This window comes from Podarcis tiliguerta (assembly GCF_965153285.1).
Source record: "Podarcis tiliguerta genome assembly, chromosome: 6".
Lineage (NCBI taxonomy): Eukaryota > Metazoa > Chordata > Lepidosauria > Squamata > Lacertidae > Podarcis > Podarcis tiliguerta.
In genome coordinates this window covers 48,059,464-48,079,950 of record NC_139539.1, presented here as the reverse complement: position 1 = coordinate 48,079,950, position 20,487 = coordinate 48,059,464, and the positions used below count along the sequence as shown (strand labels likewise).

General features: G+C 45.6%; 2 protein-coding genes across 9 annotated transcripts; one reads left to right on the top strand and one right to left on the bottom strand.

Annotated features, from left to right (window-relative positions):
• The first annotated feature begins 4 nt into the window (after positions 1-4).
• On the top strand, positions 5-5,559 carry LOC310679862 (E3 ubiquitin-protein ligase TRIM56-like). Its single transcript, XM_083445712.1, has 2 exons — positions 5-113; positions 1,505-5,559. The coding sequence occupies exons 1-2, from the start codon at positions 80-82 to the stop codon at positions 3,571-3,573; spliced, it is 2,103 nt and encodes a 700-aa protein (XP_083301838.1). The 5' UTR covers positions 5-79; the 3' UTR covers positions 3,574-5,559.
• Positions 5,560-7,503: 1,944 nt separating this feature from the next.
• TMEM125 (transmembrane protein 125) lies at positions 7,504-20,471 on the bottom strand. Of its 8 annotated transcripts, none has more exons than XM_083445931.1 (2): positions 20,352-20,471; positions 7,504-9,016 (listed from the first exon to the last, which is right to left on the bottom strand). In XM_083445931.1, exon 2 carries the CDS (start codon positions 8,713-8,715, stop codon positions 8,044-8,046), a length of 672 nt encoding a protein of 223 aa, XP_083302057.1. In that variant the 5' UTR covers positions 8,716-9,016; positions 20,352-20,471; the 3' UTR covers positions 7,504-8,043. The 8 variants fall into 8 exon arrangements, with proteins under 8 accessions (XP_083302057.1, XP_083302053.1, XP_083302054.1 ...); XM_083445927.1 differs by having other exon boundaries at positions 20,253-20,401; XM_083445928.1 differs by lacking the exon at positions 20,352-20,471 and adding an exon at positions 17,266-17,476.
• Between the last annotated feature and the right edge of the window lie 16 nt (positions 20,472-20,487).

The following is a 20,487-nucleotide window of genomic DNA, read 5'->3' as shown; positions in this document are numbered from 1 at the left end:
CTTCCGGAAATGACGCCGCGAGGCGGAAATCGCTCGCGCCCGGTCGAGGGACTGCCCGCTTAGAGGAAGGTGCTTGACAATGTTCTGGGCGTTTGCGCGTGAAGCGCCTGAAAGTGAGTGACTGCCCGGGGGGGGGGGGGGGAGAGGCTGGGGAATGGGAGAAAGGCGCCCGCAAAAGAACCCGAAAGGGATAGAAGGAAAAGGATCGGGCCACAAGCAGGTGGTTTCCCGTTAACTGCCCGGTGCTCCGTCCTCAAGCTCTCGAGCTTGGCGAAGCGTCTCCTCCTCGCGCTGGTGCTTTGCAATTTCCCCGATCTCGACCGGCTCGCTTGCTGAGCCAATTCCCTGGCACATTTCTGTAGGGCAAGTTAAATAGGTTTTTCGTTATTCTCTACTAAAAGAACTCCACACACACTTCTGCCAGCACTTGGAAATTAGACCGAAAATACAAGCTTGAAATTAAGCCTGTAATCCTAAGTATGATTGCTTGAAATTTAACTCCCATCAAAATCCATATCATATATTTCAGAGAATGTTCCTTAGGTTCGGAGCATTAATGTCAGACCATTGTTCCATCTATCACAAGATCTTCTGCACTGACTGGTAGCAATCCCCTCCCCACTCCAGCCCTACCTGGATAGGACAGGGTATTCTGTATACAGAGCTCCTCTTATTATTCGGTGATCACTCATAGCCGAGTAAGATTGTCTTCCATGAGCATGGTCTTAACAGTGAGTCCGTAAGTGACTGTGGAGGCCAATCCTGGATTCACACATCCACAGTGGGGACATAGGTTTCTGGGTGGGAATTGAGCATGGTGAGGGTTTGCAAAATGTGTCTTCCTCTTAGCTCGTTTCTCCCTTTCATTCTGAGTTCCAGCGTCTTTGAAGTCCATGACAGCAGCTGCCCAGCCACTGAACTAGGGCTCTTCCCCATTATTTCCCTTTCAGAGTTCTAACATGGGGCAAAGTTCTCTCCCTGCACCCCCAACCCATATTTTTTTCTGGTTCCATTGTTGTAATCTATGCATGACTTTCATGCTTTTTCCTAGACTGAAGTTCTACACTGGTGCACAAAATGTGTAATATACTAGTAGCCCATCTCTGCTTGCTAATATTTGACCAGGTGTTACTCTCTAATCCCTTCTCCAGTTCCCTTGTGCTACAGCACTGAAGGCGGTAATTTTATTTCCAGTTCCTTTGGGGGCAGTTCCTGGCTCCCTAATCACAAATCCTTATTTATATTACCGGCTGCAGTCCTATCTATATCTGTTCAGAAGTAAGCTCCATCCAGCAGGACTTATTTTCTAGCTGAGTGCATAGGGTTGTAGTCTTGAGTTACATTTCCACCTCCCTTTCAACAGGTCTGGTGTGGCTCTCTTGGAATTAGTAGGCAAAGAGCTTGCTAGGTTTATTGACACAACTTCTAAACCCACCCACCTCCGCCTCATAGCTGGTGCAAGACCCAGTAGGGCCATGCTGATTGTCTCTTGTTCTGTTTGTAGACCGACCAGACAAGATCATGGCAACTCAGAGTTCCATGTCACTGCAGGATTTGATTCGGGAAGATTTTTTGACTTGCAAAATCTGCTATGACCTGTATGTGGTGCCCAAAATCTTGCCATGTCTGCATACCTACTGCCAAAAATGCCTAGAGCCCTTGGTAGAAAATGGGACCATACATTGTCCTGAGTGCCGTCTGCAGTCGGAAGCTCCTGGAGGTTCTGTGGGGCTGAAGACCAATTTCTTCATTAATGGCCTCTTGGAACTGTTCCAGATGAAGCGCAACAAGGACCTAGAGTGCACAGTCTGCTCTAGTGCTCAGAAAGTTGTGGCTGCCACTGCCCGTTGCCTGGATTGCAAGGATTTCTTGTGCCAAATATGTTCCCAGGGCCACTGCTGCTCCCGCCTCACTCTGCACCATAAGGTGGTAAACCTGGAAGAGTTCCTTGCAGGGCATTATGACACTGAGGTAAGATTTTTACAGGAACTGTGGTGCCAAGATCACCCACAGGAGGCGCTCCGTTTCTTCTGTGATACCTGCAGCATGTCCATCTGCAGGGATTGTCGCATGCTGGACCATTTCCAGCACAAAGTGGTTTCCATGTCCAGTGCAGTCCAGCGGAAACGACCTTCTGTAGAGCAGTTGATCAAGAGCTTGCAGGGAACAATTACCTGCATCTCTGAACAAGAGAAAGCTGTGGAGGAGGCAATGGACAAACTAAAAGTAGAGAGCGAACGTGTCAAGGAGAAGATCTGCAAGTATGTGGAAGATATCACTACTTACATCTTTGCCCAGAAGGACTGTGCTTTGGCAAAACTGAATGCCTTCCTAACAGAGCAGCTGGAGCGTTTTTGTTTAGCACGGAAGGAGCTGCAGAGTCAGAAGGACAAAGCAATGAACACTCAAGAGTTTTCTCAGCGTATTCTATGTGTTGGGAAGGACTCTGAGATCCTTCACCTGGAAGGAATGATCAGGACTAGAGTTGAGGAGCTTCAGGCACACAGACTGCCACAACTCCAAAGTCAGATTCCAGAATTAACCATTGCCTGGGATGAACCCCAGCAACTCTCTGAAGCATCAATTTTCAGTCTTGTCTTTCCTGGGGAGCAACCCACAAGAAATGCGCAGCAGTTGGAGCTGGGCAGTGAGTCATTGACGTCTCTGGGCGAGGAGAGTGGGGAGGTTACGGGCACTCCTTCTGATTCAGATGAAGACTCCCTCACAAGTGAATCTGACTCCCACTTTAAAAGCTCTTTTTCCTCCACTGGCTGGAGCAGAAGAGCAGGGTATTCTTTCAGCTTTCAGCTAGATCCATCCCTCACCAAACAAAAGCCTAATATCACTGGGATTGCTGTTGTGCCTCACAGTGGTCAGGTCGTCCTTTTGGATCAGGCAAATGCTGAGATAAAGCAATATAGCGCCTGTGGCCACTTTGAGGGGGTGATTCCTTTGCCTGCATCTAATTCTGTCTTCTGTGGCATCTCTGTGTGTGGAAAGATCCTGGCCTGTTCCTCAGAGACTCATCTTTTTTTCCTGAAACTTGATGGATTATTCCTGCGTAAACTGCAGCTGAGGGGCTCTGAATCGTCCTATCCCCTTGCCTCATATGGAGACTCTTATGTGGCTGTTAGTGAAGGAACTCTCTGTTCCATCTCATTGTATAGCCCATCTGGGGCATGTGTTGGTAGAGTCCAGCCAGACAACTATCATGGGGGGAAATTCCTGTTCATTGCTGTAAATAGCTGGGAGGAGTTTGTCGTCTCAGACTTCATTAAGAAACAAATTGTGGTCATGGAGAAGTCTGGGGTTGTTCTGAATGTGCTTAACCCCTCAACTTCACTGCTGTCCAAGCCATTCAGCATCTGTGTTGATGAAGACAGGAACATTTTTGTGATTGATCAGTTCAGAGTGATACAGTTCTCGCCATATGATAATACTGGGAAGGTTGTGTTCAGTGGCCAGGGTCACATGGGAAGACCCAGAGTCCTGGCCATTGATACTAATAACCTCATTTTAGTGAGGGAAGATGGAAACACTCATGTCTTTTACCTATACGGTAGTTTGCTATAGCTCATTAGAGTATGAATCAAGTGCCTAATTCTGAAATTCTGAGCATCTTTCTGGAAACTGAGCATCTTTCTGGAGACTGGCACTATTGTGTTAACTAGATATTGAGATGGGCTTCAGCCTTTACTAGACCCGAGATCAGACCCTGGGTAAGAAATACTGTTACACTCAGATGAGTATGCATTGCTGAAGTCTTATTGCTATTGTTAGAGCCTGACTTGAGAATAACAGCAGTAGATCAAGATCTTACATGCACCTTTAAACCATGCATTGCATTCACACAATTACTATGATTTTGTCTTTGTTCAGACCTCTGGAGTCTGCTGCTTCAATGCAGATCTCTGTCGAAGGACCCATGAGAACAGGTGGCCAGACTTTTATTTGGAACCGACATTCCTACTTTCTCTGACATTGTGGTCATGGCAAATTTTGTAGATACATCAGCAGGCTTGGTCCTTCATTCAATGAGCAATAGACCAGCTATTCCTTTTTTAATCTGATAATTCAAATTCAGGCATCAGGGTTAGTGCTGAGGAGGTCTCGGTCCTACCATTATATTTACAAAGACTAGGCTTATAACATTCCACTTCCTTCACCTGCTGCTGTGTGGACCAGGAACTATTGTGCCTTGCCATCAGATTGAATTTTTTTGAGAAGGGGCAATGCGAACAAGCAACGTAGCTTCTAGAGTAATTTTAACAGTAACATGCATTCAGTGTGTGATTTGTGGAAATGTGGATGTGTTTTCACATACATCTTCTCACAAGCATTTAATGCGCTTGCATAATCCCTGAGTACCCATGGATTTGTAGAAATTCAATAATTCTCCTTGCATTGTTCCTTACTCAATGCCTACTAAATATGCTGTCTTTGCTAGGGCTTGACAACTGTCACTGGCTCCATAAGCAAACGTGGAGGTGCTGAGACCAGGAATATTGTATTCCAAGCTTTTTATAGGCACACAGCTCAAGGCCGATGTCTTAAGATCCATGCAGATGTCACCTATGAATGGCTATATGCACATTTAGTTGGCACCAAGATCCGTAGTTGGTGAGCTACTGTCTAATCTTCCTGCTGTTCATTTTGGTAGTAAAGTAGTCATCCAGTTCCCTGACTTTCCACATTCATGCCCAAGGATGCACAAATGACTAGTCTTGAAGATGCACTTGAAGATGTAGAGCCCAATATCACCTTCTGCAGGCACACATATTGGAAGGTGGCCTTTCTGCTGTCTTTTAACACAAGGCCAAGATTGTTCCTACAGATCATTCCCTTTTTGACCAAGCTATGCTGTAGATTTCCTTTGATAGCTCTGTGCTTGGGAAAGTTGACTAGACATGTATTTTCTGGGGAAAGAAGACCAAAACCTAAAGAGTAAAGGGATCATATGCTGCCTGCAAATCTAGTTCCTGTTACATCTAGTTATCCTCTGATTAAACAGGAAGGAATTTTATCAGCCTCAACATCCTGCACCTATGCTAGGCCCCTGAGCCTCCCTGCGCTCCATTAGTTTTACAGATACTATGGCATTGTTCAAAGAGCAGTGGTCCAGAGTGCTTCAAAGCTGTTGAAGTCACCAACTGGGCTTCTTGCCTTTGTCTTTTGGAGTTGTTGTAGCTTGACTTCCTTCCTCTCTTTTTCTGTGCCCTCCCCTTTCCTGGAGCAAAGTTGGGGAACCTGTGGTCCTGCAGAGGTTGTTTGGACTCCGCAACTCCCATCAGCCCCAGTTAGCATGGCCAATGGTCAGGGATGTTTGGCGTATCCATCCAACAGCATCTGGAGAGCCACAGGTTCCCCATCCATGTTCTAAGAAATGGGTAACTGTTGAAGGTATGAAGAGGAGTGCAGGTACCTCTCTGCTGAATGTCATCATGCCTCATGAGTAGCCAGGGTCAAGGGTACCCCATTGTGCATTTCTTTGTTCTTAAGGAGCTGTTAACATTTCTTCAGTATATGCTTTTGATATTAATAAAATTGATTAAATAGCCATTTTGTTGTACAATCTCAAGCCATGTGACTTGGAGCTGGTTTGTAGACAGTAGAAAAGTGCAAGTCTCAAGTTGCCTACTAACTTTTCACAAAGAGAGACACTGTGTGCATCTTTTTGCATATTACTCAGAAGTAAGTCCCAGTGAGATTGCTTCTAAGTAAGCATAGAGGTTTTTGCCATGTTGGAAAAATCTTGAAGGATATACTGTGGCATATATTTTACTGAGTTTTTGCAGTAGATCCACAGCCTTATATCAAAGCCATGCCTAATCCTTGGAGCATGAAAAAGTGTTGTGTCCTTGGCTTTCACCTTACTTTGTGCGATATAAAGAACGGGAATATGACTTTGAAGCCTTGGACTTGTGGGCTTTTACCTTAAGGTTTAATCACAGATGGTTTCTTTGAGAACATGTGAACACAACATAGATGGCACTTATAGTGTGGGGGCTGGTAGGGCAGGGGTCATGGGAACATGGTCTGCTTGGGATGCCAACATATTATGCACTAAGGTATCCTAAATCTGCTATGATAGCACCTGGACCTGAATAATAGGTGCACTTTTAAGTTTGGGCCTTGAGCCAGTTTGGTGAATAACTGCATGTAGCCCACACTCCTAGCAACAAACCCACTACAATTTCTACACTTTATTTCACATTGGTTTTCAGTGCACACGTGATCAAATGAGATTTAAAAGGAGGAGGGAGACTGACCCAAGCATCATCCTTATTCCCTAGATACAGCACTGGGGGAGCTGACAGAGGCATTAATAGATGAGACAAATGTATCCTGCTGCAGTAGAATAATAATAAAGGACTGCTTGAGACTTGTATGAGTTAAATCTCTTGCAGCTCATTTCCTCTGTAGGTGACCCCACTACCACCATAACATTTCACATATCTCATTTCCTTACATCTCCTGTAAAAGAAGCTTGAGATTTTGTATTTGGATTGGAAAAGGAAACATTAACTTGTTCCTAATTTGTATTATTTACTGTTGAGTGCACAATCTGGAGTTGCTTTGTACAGAATACATAGATTCACCAATTTGCATACTGATGGCATACAGGTGTGTGGTTTGTGTTTGGTATAAGGGCAAATTGTGAAGGTGTAGCCTTCTGCGTTGCTGTAGTATATCATGGGAGACATTGCCATGCTTCTGCTTCTATTGTAAGCCTTTCAGTGATCCTGGCCCTTTAAAAAAATTATATCAGCTGTTGCAAATACTGCCCTTGCTCTGCCTGTTGAGCATCAACTCATTCAGGGCAGAGGCTGTGGTTTCTGGGCTCCTTTATAAATCAGGGCTTGGGGCTCACCTCAAGTTAAGAATTGATTCAAGCTAAAGAGATATGGTTACACTAGTGTGGGGAAACTCAGCTGGGCACAATTGTGGTCACAAAATAAATTGTACCCACTGATTTTTTGTACCCACATGTGAGTCTACTTCAAGACCTTTTGGGAAGGTGCTCTAGATAGAAACTGACTGACAGAGCAAGCCTACTTGGCTGTTAGCTTTGATGATTTCCCTTACAGAGAGGTCTCCTGAGTAAGCAAAGTAGTTATTAATTCCTCATACTCTATGAACTAAGTCCCCCAGTGCCAGCTGCATTCGCCACTCATACATTGATGCTCATCTTGTATACATGCACACATTCCTGGTATCAGTTTCCATGGTCTTGTTTCTAATCCTGAGTATGCAGGAGCATTCAAGCAAGGAAATGTCACTCCCATCCATGTATCCTGCTATCAGGGGCCAGTGCTGGGTAGTAAGGGTGGGTGGGTGGGTGTGTGCCTGCCACTGTCTTCACTGTTCTGGCGAGGACAATAAAACTGTTAGGATATATGCTCCATGCAGCTTAGTTATCCCTCAGCCTCCATGTAACTATCCATTCAAAACAGAACTGTATGCATTCCATGATAATGACAATCACATCACACAAAAACAAGGTTTGGGCACCAAATCCCATTTCCGTATAATTGCATCATTCATTTTTGTAAAAGTAAGTAGACCTTGGGGCTGCAAAGATAAACATTAAGAGGTTGGGAAAATCAATATAAATTATTTTTTAAAAAAGAAAAAGTTTTGGGTAATGCCTGGTGCCACTTCAGAAATGTTGGGGAAACTAATTAGTGAAACGAACATTTGTGTGTGAGAGAAACACTCTATCCAAATTGAACAGCCTCTAGTACCATTTTCACTGTTGTGCTAGAAAAGCCCTTCTTTGGAACGTCGACTATTTCCACACCTTTATCTCCCAGCACTCAGTAGCGAAAACATCTTTATGTGTTGTGGTCTCTGGCCAACAAGCCCAGGCCGCTATCTTGGCAGCACAGCTCTGCAGCAGAAATTCCGGCACATTGCTGAGTGCAGCACAGGAAGACACATCTGGGCCAGGCTGGATGTCGTAAAGTGCAAATGCCAGTCCAATATTGAGAGTTCAACCCTGCGGTCAAAGGCGGCGGCAGCCACTAGGCGTTTACTTGAGGGTTAAATGAGATTTGCTGTGCTAGAGGTAGGGGCGAGCCGCCGGTCAGCTGAGATGCGTCCCGAGATGGTGAAGAGGGTGCTGTTGTCCCCAGCGTCCCGGTTGGGAGGCACAGCTGAGCAACAAGAAGTCCACATCAAATAGAGCAGCAGGCTGAGCAGGATGATCGCTCCAGAGGCTGTGAGCACAATGCCACTGACAAACATGCTGGCAAGGGGGCGTTGGGCAGTTGGGTTGCTGCCAACGCTGGTGGTGGAAAGCACAGTGAGGACTGTGCCACACACCAGCAGCACCAGGGATGTCACGAGCAACACCGCACAGTCCGAGGCACCGCCGCTCTTCAGTAGCGCAACTTGCTCTCGGCTGCGAATGCAATTCATGTCCTGGATGGCCGAGCTCAGCAGCTGCTTCAGTAAGACCAAGAGCGCCAGTAGGCAGAGTGTTGTGCCCACTGCCAGCCTCCATTCCCCAGAGCGGCTGCTTGTACTATAGAGCAGTGCAATGCCACCTACCCCACAGGCAAGGATCAGAGCCACAGCTACCCCATAGCAGACAAATGACTTTCTGGGTTCCTGGAACCACCATAGCTCCACATGTTCCTCCAGGATATTCCTCTGGATCCGGCTGGCGTTGGCTGGGGGTCTGGGCACACCCAGCGGCTCTAATTCAGGCATGCTGGACACTGGATTGGCTCCTACATAAAGGTGGGTCGTGCAGATGGAGCTGCCGCTTCAGCTGGCAAGCCTGGATGGGTATGACATTTCCCAGCAGGAGAGGGCAGCACCTTTCACTTTTTCTTCCTATGTGAGGGAGCAGTGCCAGAGCCAGAAGCCTGCAGCCGGCGTATTACTGTATGCTGTCAGAAGTGCAGCACAGGAGGAATGTAGGACTCCTCTCTCTTGAAGCCCAAAGTGAAAAGCTGCTTCAGCCTTGTAGCTCATTTGCTTCCAAGCTCACGGGGATCCTGGCACATATCTGAAAAATGAAATGACGACAAAAGGTTACGAAATGAAGATTGCCTCTAGAGGGAGGAGGGATCCACCTCCTCCACTCCCGGAGTTCCAAAGAAAAAAGAGTCATAAGGAAAATGCCACTCCCTCTGGGGTCAGCTAATGTCCATGCAAGTAAAACCTGCTTTTTATGGGCAGGGCAACAGCCCTGTCCGTGCCTTAGGAAAATAAATCAAAATTCTGCACTTTGCCAACCCTAGCTCCGCATGCCAAGAAAAGCAGAATTCTGCTTTCATAAGTAAATTGTAATTTGCACTTGAATTATCCATATGAAAACAAACCAACCATTTGGACAGATTTTTCTCGTTTTGCAGAATCCAAATCATTCTGTCATAGAGAAGCTCCAAAACTATACAGGAAATGCGTTTCTCATCTCTGCCTCAGCCTTTATTGATTTTACCATGTGCTGCATACCCATCTTGAGGACAATGTTATCTTCACAGTGCTTAGAATCATTTTGAAAACGATGAATGCTGTTATTCCTCAGGATTCTGAGTTCTATTCTCTGTGTTAACATCTGTGCTGGAGTGAGGCATTTGGGTATTGCACCCAGCTTTGCTTATGGCATGAAGAAGAGAGATGGAAAAATAAATAGAATTGGGCAGTTCTTTCATTAGATAATGGTAACGGGTGAGTAGCCAAACAGAAATCCAAGTTTTGTGATTTCTTCATTTAGTTTATTTTTCCATATTTAAAATATACATGGTATCATATGCTTTTATCATTGGAGACATCCTCCGGTCATATTACTGTCACAGAAGCAATGAAAAAACAAAACACCTTATCCAAGACTGTTCAGAACTTTCCAGTCAATGTTAAATAACTGTCAGAAGATTGCTTCCAGGCCCCTCCATATTTGAACAAAGATAGTCTAGACAAATATTCAGCTCTCTCATGTGTAGCTACACTTAATCTGTTTTAGGGCTGTTCTTACTGTTTCGCATGTACAAAAACTTGCACAGGGTCCTATTGTCTGTGGAGAGAAATAGCAAATGGAGAAATCCACTTTACATGTGTATTGATCAACACTGGATGCTACTGAACATGGGTACATATCTGCTTTCTTGGTCCAGTGCATTTGGTTATGACGTCATTTTGATAGTTGCATGCAACACCTGGTTATGAACAGCTCTCTGGATCGGGGCCAAAGATGGCCTTGCATTAAATCCAGAACTGCTAAAATCACAATAATAATCATCTTATTTGTATGTTGCCATTCCACAAAAGAACCATTTTACAAGAAATAAAAATGAACCACATCTGAAAAGCAACCGTCGTAAGAATAATTCCATAATAGCATAATAAACAACAGCATAACTGCAAATCTAAGAACATACAAAACACATTTCAGTACTATAATATAGCAAGATTACATTAGCAACATTATACCTCCTAGCAATACCAAAAATAACAAGGGATCTTGACAGTTTTGCCTTGCTCCTCCATTCACCTCTCCCAAGATGTTGCTCACAGTCCCTCTCCAGCAGGTTTCCAAAGGCAGGAGGTAGCTGGAAACAGGGGAGAAACTAGGCTTTCTTTCACCCACGTCAAAGACTTGGCAAAAAATCCCAACCCATGCAAGCCTGCATACATATGCTTCCACACATACACACAACCTCAACACATTTGATCCTCAAAGGGCAGAAAAAGTTCTCATACAGGGGGGTCTTTCTTATCGGGTCTATTATAGCAGAGCAGCACAAGATTGTACTGAAATCTTTAAAAAGTTGTACAGTGGTACCTCGGGTTAAGAACTTAATTCGTTCTGGAGGTCCGTTCTTAACCTGAAACTGTTCTTAACCTGAAGCACCACTTTAGCTAATGGGAAGCACCACTGGGGTACCTCGGGTTACAGACGCTTCAGGTTACAAACTCCACTAACCCAGAAATAGTACCTCGGGGTAAGAACTTTGATTCAGGATGAGAACAGAAATCGTGCTTTGGCGGCACAGTGGCAGTGGGAGGCCGCATTAGCTAAAGTGGTGCTTCAGGTTAAGAACAGTTTCAGGTTAAGAACGGACCTCCGGAACGAATTGGTAAGATCTTAACCCGAGATACTACTGTATATTGTTGATTCACTTTGCAGTCTAGAAATAGATTAAAGGATTTAGAGGTGTTCGCTTTCCAACCAGTAACATCCTTATAGCTTTTCACAGCAGTGCAGGAAGGTTCGTTAGTACAATAGCATGCCTAATTTAATCCAAAGAAGTCATGACCACCAGGGGTTCAAGAAAGTAAAGCCTATATGCAGAAGTAGCACTGATGGCTAAGGAGAGTTGGGCTTGAAGAGGAAAAGAGAGAGCTGGGTTTCATATATGATTTTTAAATCATCATATCCTACTTCGTCTGTGGGTTTTTAGTTCATTAGCACTCTGGAGAGAATGTGAAGCAAAGTAGCAACATTTATAGATGATGCAAATGGTTCAAGATGATTCTTAATAAACTGATTTTCAAAACAATCTTCAGCCATTGTGGTTTTTTCAATATCCACGGGAATTTAAAACTGCAGGCAAATCACAACATAAAAAAGCAGATAAAACAACAGCACAAAGTCAAAAGCTTCAAAAGAGTCAGCCAAAATAAAACCCAGGGGCAAACCCACAATGCGAAGTTAGATTTTTGTAGTGTGCCAACACAACTGCAAATGATTGCAAGAAGAGAGTTAAGAGGTCAGTAGCAGCTAATATGTGCAGTAAAATTCTATGCATATTTAGTTCATCTGCGCTTCCTCCCAGGTAAGTAGTTACAAGGCTGCAACCACAAGGTTGCTTAGGAGCAAAGTTGTGGGAATGGCATGGGGAAGAATACCTTTGTCATGTATCCTACCCTGCTACCATTCAAGAAAGATAAATATTGCTTCTGCACGCTTAACACCTAGAAAAGCAAATCAGTTGCTAGAGATTATTAAGCAAGACAAATCAAAGTAGTCCCCAAATACCAGCCTTGCTCCTATACAAATTCTGCCTACCTCATGAATCTTAGTGGAAGATAACAGGCCTGGTTTTTGCGCAGAAAAAAGCAACCAAAGTAAGCAGAAATATGCAATACCTTTCACATGACAGCTTATGAATGTAGGACTACACTATGCAGAGTATGCAGCTGGAAAGTTGTAAGTAGTTAGAACTTCTTATCAATAAAAATCAAGAATAGTTTGGAAAACAAAAAAGGAGAAAGGTGGTATTTTGTATAATACTAGAGTTGCTGATCATTCTGTGAAATAAAGGCACAATTTTTTTTTAAAAAGGCATATCTTCTTGCAAAATACATGCAATATGTGCAAAAATAGCTGGTTCCTTAGATGCTCAGGGTATTCAGCATAACGAATAAATAGTAGAAGCTAGCAATCTTCAGAAAAGTATTAGCAGCCCCAGTTGCTACACGTTTTCAACATCTGACCACAAGGGCTAAATTGATGGACCTCATTAAAGCTATCCCTGCAATAAAGCTTCTTCCCAGTGGATACCTAAAATGAGACTCCATCTTCCACAGGGCTGATAAAAGATCCTTCTTTGAAGTGATCTTCCACATGGGGGCCTTCGCAATGACATCCCACTTCCAATGAGCCTTAGGGTTGCCATATTTCAAAAAGTAAAAACCAGGACACGCTGAAGACCCCCAAATTGACTTGCCTAAGATCCAGGACAAAGCTCCGCCTTTTGGAAATTCCCCCCAGATGTCAAATCTGCCTTTGAAATCCCGGTAATGTCTGGGGAAATCTGGACATATGGCAGCCCTAATGGGGATGGGTCAATGGGCCCTCATATGCAGCCCCCCCCTCCAGGAATTCTAATAGATTCCACTCACTGGTGCTGCAGTCTGGGATCTCCCCTCAGCAAGCTTGCCCCTGGTGCTATGGTGCACCTGTCTTGTACCAGTACCTGCCTTGTCCGTCAAAGCTTAGCTGCATTAGGGCTCCTCCATCAGATCACCACAACATCCCTCAGCTGAGCTGTGCTCGCCTCCAGTGCTGGCAGCAAGGATAGTGGCAGAGGGCAGGGATCCCACACAGTAATAAAGCCCCATTCACAGCACCAGCCTCACATGGTTCCTCATCAGCATCTGCCTCTTGTCACCAACTGGCTCTCCGGCTTGTTGAACAATAGATCCTTGCGTCAAGGCTGCCTTAACCCTTGAGACGCAAGTCTTTGTCTAGGAAGAACAGAGACCTGGATGGGGTGCTAGGACCTTCTGTGTAGTAAGCTCCCCCACTGCTCAGATGTAAACCATTTGTAAGTTGTCTCTACATGCAACCACACGTAAACAACTTGCTCTCCTGACCAGTGGTGGAGCTACCTGCTGTGGCACCAGGAGCGGTGTACATTTGGGGGCGTGGCTGGCACGCGTCCCAGGGGGCGTAGAGAGCCGCCCGCGGGGTGCGTGCAGGCAGCGCACGTCCCGGGGGTGTGCAGTGAGCGCCAAGTGTCCCGGGGGGCGGGGGGGCCGCAATGTCACCCCCCTCGGCACGCACCTGGGGCGGACTACTCCCCATGCCCCCACCTTCGCTTGCCAGTGCTCCTGACGTCTCCCTCCAGCGAAGCTCCAGGAAATGGCTGTTAAGTATTCCCATACTTAACAGACAGAAATGCTACTGTCCCAAGCAAGCGCATCCCTGCCAAGGCGACCTTGTCTTTGCAGCCTCTACAGCTACAAACTTTGTTTAGAAGGATATTGAAAATGGCAGGAACAGAATGGAAAACAGTCATTTTCATGAGTAAATGCAGTGCTTGCTAAATCTGCATGCTGCCCCTTAATCTTCTCAAAGCCACTCAGCTTCTTGCTGTCTACCTTTTGCCTAGGACTGACCTGTATTTTACGTACTGTATAGTATAGTACCATTTGTGACTTTATAGCAGGAGTGGGGAGCCGGTGGCTCTCAGGATGTTGCGCTACAACTCGCGACATCCCACAAGACTGGTGGAAATGGCGAGATCCACAGGCTCCCGATTCCTGTTACAGAGCAGGATAAGGAACCTTTTGCAGCCTGAGGACCACAAGCCAGAGGTGGGCAAGTTCAGAAGCAAAAGTAGGTGGGGCCAGAGGCGTATTACTTTTTTAGGATATGTATATTTTTATGTATTTTTTAATGTGAATCATTCGATATGGTTCAACAGTACTTACTCTGTATGTAAACTTCTTCAAGGTGCTTTGGATAGTAAAGCAGTCTATGCAGTGCACGCTCGGGTTGCAAACGTGATCTGTGTGGGAAGCACGTTCGCAACCCGCAGCGTCCGCAATCCGCAGCGCCACGTCTGCACAAGCACAGGTTGCAATTAGGCTCTTCTGCGCATGTACAAAGCATGATTTTGCTCTTCTGCGCATGTGCAAGCACTGAAACCCGGAAGTAACCCGTTCCGGTACTTCTGGGTTCGGCGCAGTGTGCAGCCCGAAATCGTGCAACCCGAAGCGTCTGTAACCCGAGGTATGACTGTAAATGGAATTTTTTTAAATAGTGGACAGAACAACAAATAAGTAGGCCTCATTCCACATATGAGTAGGCCTCATTCCACATGTACACACATCTCTCTATCTCCCATCCAGACAAACAAAATCAATCAAGACAGGCCTAGGGCACAGTCCAGCCAAGCAAAAGCACAAAAGGAAGGTGTGAGGTAAGACCCATGTGGGGTGTAGCTTAGGGAGAGTCCCAAGGCTGCATTTGGTGCCTGGGCCTGAGGTTCCCCTCTCCTGCTATAGAGTACAGTGGACGCTCGGGTTGCGAATGTGATCCGTGCGGGAGGCACGTTCTCAACCCGCAGCATCTGCAACCCGCAGCGCCATGTCTGCACATGTGCGGGTTGCAATTTGGTGCTTCTGCGCATGCGCAAAGCACGATTTAGCACTTCTGTGCATGCACGAGCACCCAAACCTGGAAGTAACCTGTTCTGGTACTTCCGGATTTCGGCATGTCCGTAACCCAAAAACATGCAAACTGAAGCATCTGTCACCCAAGGTATGACTGTATACAGCAATGTGAATGACTGAAGACAGGCCTTGTGGAGAGGGAGCTTTGCATCCCGCTGTCTAAGCTGGCAGAGTTTAAAGCTTCTTGCACGATAAAGCACCATCTCACTCTCTTACCATTACACATCCGCGGTGGGGAAATGCCAAACACTGGTAGGAGGATATGCTTAAAAGTAGAGCAACACAGTGCTATGATGCATTTTCATTATGATTTTTCACTGTAAAAGCTGTCACTTGAAAGTTTTCAGAATAAATAAAATCTCTTACCTTCATCCTCTTTTATCCTTTTTTAAAGAGCCTTTTCACAAATATGGTTTCCCTGTACTGCCACTGGTGTAAGGGGGAGAAACTCCCTTGCCTTGAGAGGCGCATCCCATTGGAAGCAATGCAGTCCAGAGAAATGACACCTGCATATCTTGTCTCTGCATTGCATTCCTTTCAATGGGAGGCACTTGGCGTGTGCATCCCAGCCTGAGGGAACGTTTGCCCTGTTGCTTTGGCAACAGAGGCATGCACACTCTTCCTCTAGCATCCACCTTCTTACAGTTTATTCATCCCCTTTTGCCGAGGAATGTAAAAAATGGATGAAAAGGCAAGGCATCGTATCAGAGAAGCCAGAGATCTCCACAAAATGCACCACTACCCTGTTTCAGCTCAGCACTAAAGATAACTGCACTTTGGAGATATCAGTCAGGTATCAGGACTGAGCATAAGCAGGAAATGTGGCTCATGGGTCAAAGCGAAGTGAGGTCTAATCATACGAGCATCTTACTGTTAAAATACACCACTATCTAAGGCTGCAATCATATGCACACTTACTTAGAAATCAGTAGGAGTTGCCTCGTGAGTAAACTTTTAAACATGCATGGGTCCAGGCTATCTTTAAAAGCCAGTTTAAACTCTTGTTGCTGCGTCAGTTAAGAGATCTGGAAGATGTTCAGTAAAAGTACTACTACTTTACAGGGAACTAAGGGGATAGCTAAAAATCCCTGCTCCTCTTGTAACAGATCCCCTTTATTCTGGCCAATTGCTTAACATCTAGATCAGTGGCTGCTTGAGCCTTGCCTTGGCAGAACCAGGTGGTCAGAGAGGGGAGGGGCCTGATCCAGACACAGCCTGACCGTGTCAGGCCAAGCCTGACAGAGCATGAGATCACTGTTAAAACCATAAGGAGAACAGGCTTCTTCAGGGCACGTTGCCAGCTGAGGCTGCATTGATGCAGAAATCAAAGCTCAGTGACTTGTAGGAAGGCCAGGAGGAGTTGAATAAATTCCCCCACCCTCTCCGTGCAACACACAAGCCTTTCCATTCTACCTGTGTGTGAAGTTTGAACTCCTGGAGGAACAACCGATTGTACCCTGTGGGTTCATGGGCAGAGGCATCCAAGTCCATGCTCCATCCACGTCACTTATATGCCAAGCAGGCAAAAGAGCAGCTGCGTGCTCTAAGCGGTACTTGCCTGGGATCTGTGCTGCTGTTGGCACACGATGGCTTCTAACACACTGCTTGCTGTGTTTTGCTGGATTGCCTGCGGCCAGGAAGGGATTACAGCCAGCTTGGATTGTCAGCTATTCAGCATTAACCCATATGGGAAAGGACCTCTCGCACTCCTTCTCATCCCTTCCTGCTTTCAGAACTGTAGAATTGTTGAGTTGGAAGGGACCCCCCCACAGTCATCTAGTCCAGCCCTCTGCTATGCAAGAATCACAGCTAAGTCTATGGGGCTACTGAACAAGGGCAGACATAGCGGAATGCTTCCAGGCACTTTGAGATCATGTGATATTAGAATGGTAGAGTTTGAAGGGACCCTGAGGATCATCTAGTCCAACCCTCTGCAATGCAGGAATCTCAACACACAGTCCCCCATCCAATATGAAACCATACCAGACTCAGCTTAGCTCTGCAAATCTGCTAGCAGTTTCACAGTCGCAACAGATGTTTCCTAGGAAGCCATTATTAAATGAAGTTAAAATAATGGTGGTGTTGGTGATCAGAAGAAGAGCAGCTTTGAGGAAAGACCCTGTCTCCTTTCTACACATCCTCGTATCCTGAAGGTATCTGAGCACAAGGCAGCACACCAATCCCTCAGGAATGCCTCTAAACATAGTTGTAGGCTAACAAAGGAAGAGCAGTGTGTATGTGTGGAATTTGAGGAGTTTTCAATCCCACGCCAAGCCTTGACAGAAAGGGAAGATGACAGTATGTAGTGGAGACAACCAGGTAATTGCTGGAAGGGACATCAGCTTCACTCACCTAAAGCTGATTCTTCACAGAAGATGCTGTAGCAAGTCTTGTTTCTTTTGCCTAAGCTCTCGGACTTGCCAGGATGCTAGTATCGTTTTTTCCTGCTATTATACTTGACGGATGGGACAATTTTCAGGTTGTGGCCTGAGGATAAAATTAAAGCCAATCTTCTTCCCTCCTTGCCTGCCTGCGTCTACCTGTCAAGCAACAGGTGCAAGTCCCACCTCCTTCCTCCGCCTGTCCTAGCCCAGGTGCTGCGTCTGATAGGCTCGTAGCATACGCTGACCTTTGCCCAGGCAGGTACATTCTCCAGAAGGGTGGGGATAGAGAGACAACCTGCTGTTGTCCTTGGAAGCATTCCAGCCTGGTGACTGTGTGCTTGAGGGAAGCGGAAATAAGAAGGCTGATGGAGCAAGGGAAACAGGAGGATATACAATACAGGCAGAGGTAAGCAAATACAGGTTGAAAGAGTTCTACGTTAACCCTCACCAGACAAGCTCCTTGCCAGACAGGTTCACATTTCCACCCCCTAAGGAGCAGCGCAGTCACATTCTGACTTTTGCTAAGGGGCAGCAGAGAGGCATGGGGCCATTTAGGATGCAGGGTGGCGCCAGGAAAGAAACACAGCCATTCTGCATTTTTGTGCACCCATCAGGAAGATAGGAATCGTCATCAGACTTCTTGAAGAGAGAGCTTTTCTTTTAGCCTAAAGCAAAGCATTTTATTGGCCTTTGGGAGAAAATGTTCTGACTGGGCAGGATCTTCTCAAGGCCTTGGTGCAGGCATAGGCAAACTTGACCCTCCAGGTGTTTTGGGACCACACCCCCATCATTCCTGACCACTAGTCCTGTTTCTATGGATGATGGGAGTTGAAATCCCAAAACATTTGGAGGGCTGAGTTTGCCTATGCCTGCCTTGGTGTCTAAGTAGTAGCAGTATGACTAGGATAGTATATTTCTAAAAGAGTAGGGACTTGTGGGAATTTTGGCTAATGAATGGATCAGACTTTGACTGATGGGCAGTAAACCCCTTATACCCTCGAAGCCTTTCCTCCCATGATGGTTTCCTCAAAATAAAGTAAGTGAATAAACAAGATACAGTGGTACCTCGGGTTAAGTACTTAATTTGTTCCAGAAGTCCGTTCTTAATCTGAAACTGCTCTTAACTTGAAGCACCACTTTAGCTAATGGGGCCTCCTGCTGCTGCCGCACCGCCGTAGCAAGATTTCTGTTCTCATCCTGAAGCAAAGTTCTTAACCCGAGGTACTATTTCTGGGTTAGCGGAGTCTGTAACCTGAAGCGTATGTAACCTGAAGTGTATGTAACCCGAGGTACCACTGTATTTGGTTTTTGGATTAACAAAATAGAGAGACTAGGAACCATCTCTCTCCACCCCCCTTCTATCTATTAACTTAAGGTTCCCAAATCCTTTCAGCATACAGAGGTATGTTTAAGCAATACTGAGTGGGTAGCCAAGTACCATTGCTATGGGACACTCAAGATAGTTGGTGCAACACAACATTCAGTTTTTTGGGGGGAGAAGATTGCTTATGATATTTTCTAAGACTTGTAAATGCCTTCCATTTCATGGGATTGAAGGCTTGACTGAATACATATTTTTATCTCAGTACTCCAATACTGCCTGTACTTCATTATTGTGGGGGCGGAGAAAGCTTATGATATGTGGTATTGTTATATCCATTTGATAGAGAAATGTGATAGAAAGAGAACCATGTATATGGTCATCCAGCAAGCTCACGTCAGAGTTCAGACTTGAAAATGAACTCTACAATAGCCAACTGCAACCATCTTCTCACCAGGTCACACTATTTGTCTGTTTTGTCAGCATACCCAACACACGGTCAAGCCAAGTGCCACCAGGGTTTTGAATGCTAAAAGATTTGTGGTTGATGGTGACAGCAGTCTCGGATTGCTTTTCTTCCTCTTTCTCCCTACCTTGTCTGGCATTGCCATCACATACCACAAGGCCTGTCTTCCATTGGCTTCACATTTCCTACCTACCTTGTTCCTTACAAAAAGTCACAATTCCAGGTTATGCGATTTCTAAATCATGCTGAGTTATTGGATTCTGTTACTCTTCCCTCTCTTCATTTATTGTCTTCCCTTACCCGAGTGTAATACAGTAGCACATATTCCTTTCCTATAAATGACAATGGTCATATCTTCAGTTTGAAGGATTTTTTGAACTTCTGGTAGGCTTCTTGCAACATAAACTGTCTGGTGTAATGCCTGATTATGTGTATGACAATTCGCATTTCCTTCTGTAAATCTGTGGTACTACTTCCTACCCTAACCCTGTCTTCAACACCTTTCTTCTGGTTGACTACCAGTTTGCACAACTGATACAGTATAATAGGGACGCGGGTGGCGCTGTGGGTTAAACCACAGAGCCTAGGACTTGCCGATCAGAAGGTTGGCGGTTCGAATCCCCGCGATGGGGTGAGCTCCCATTGCTCGGTCCCAGCTCCTGCCAACCTAGCAGTTCGAAAGCACATCAAAGTGCAAGTAGATAAATAGGTACCGCTCCATCAGGAAGGTAAACGGCGTTTCAGTGTGCTGCTCTGCTTTGCCAGAAGCAGCTTAGTCATGCTGGCCACATGACCCGGAATATGTACGCCGGCTCCCTCGGCCAATAAAGCGAGATGAGTGCCGCAACCCCAGAGTCGGCCACGACTGGACCTAATGGTCAGGGGTCCCCTTTACCTTTACCTTTATACAGTATAATACTTACCCTCTCCCCTACTCTAGAGATACTGTCTGATTTAAACAGGTATGTTTTAGCAGGAGACAATGCTGCACTGATACCGTGTGTGAATTGATTCCTGTTAAAAACATGCAAGTTTTATTTGGAAAACACTGGGTGAAATATGAAGGCTAAGTGTGCGCTAGAATGCAAAGCATGGTTTTCATAGCTATGTTGACACAAAGAAGAATGCTAACATACCTTCTTGTAAAAAAAGAAAAGAAAAACCTTACCTTGTGATGCAGGCATGACATGAGCACAAAGGATTGTTATGCTGCCTCAGAATCCAAGACACGACTGTAAACATAGCTAAAACATCCAATAAAACCTACATTGCCATTCTGCCTCTGTTCCACGAACTTCCTCTGGTCTAGGAGTAATCTTCCACCAAGTGCTAGACTCCAAAAGTCCCTTGGTGAGATGGTTTGTCAGCAGTGGGTTGTTCAGCAATCTTCTCTGATCAGGACA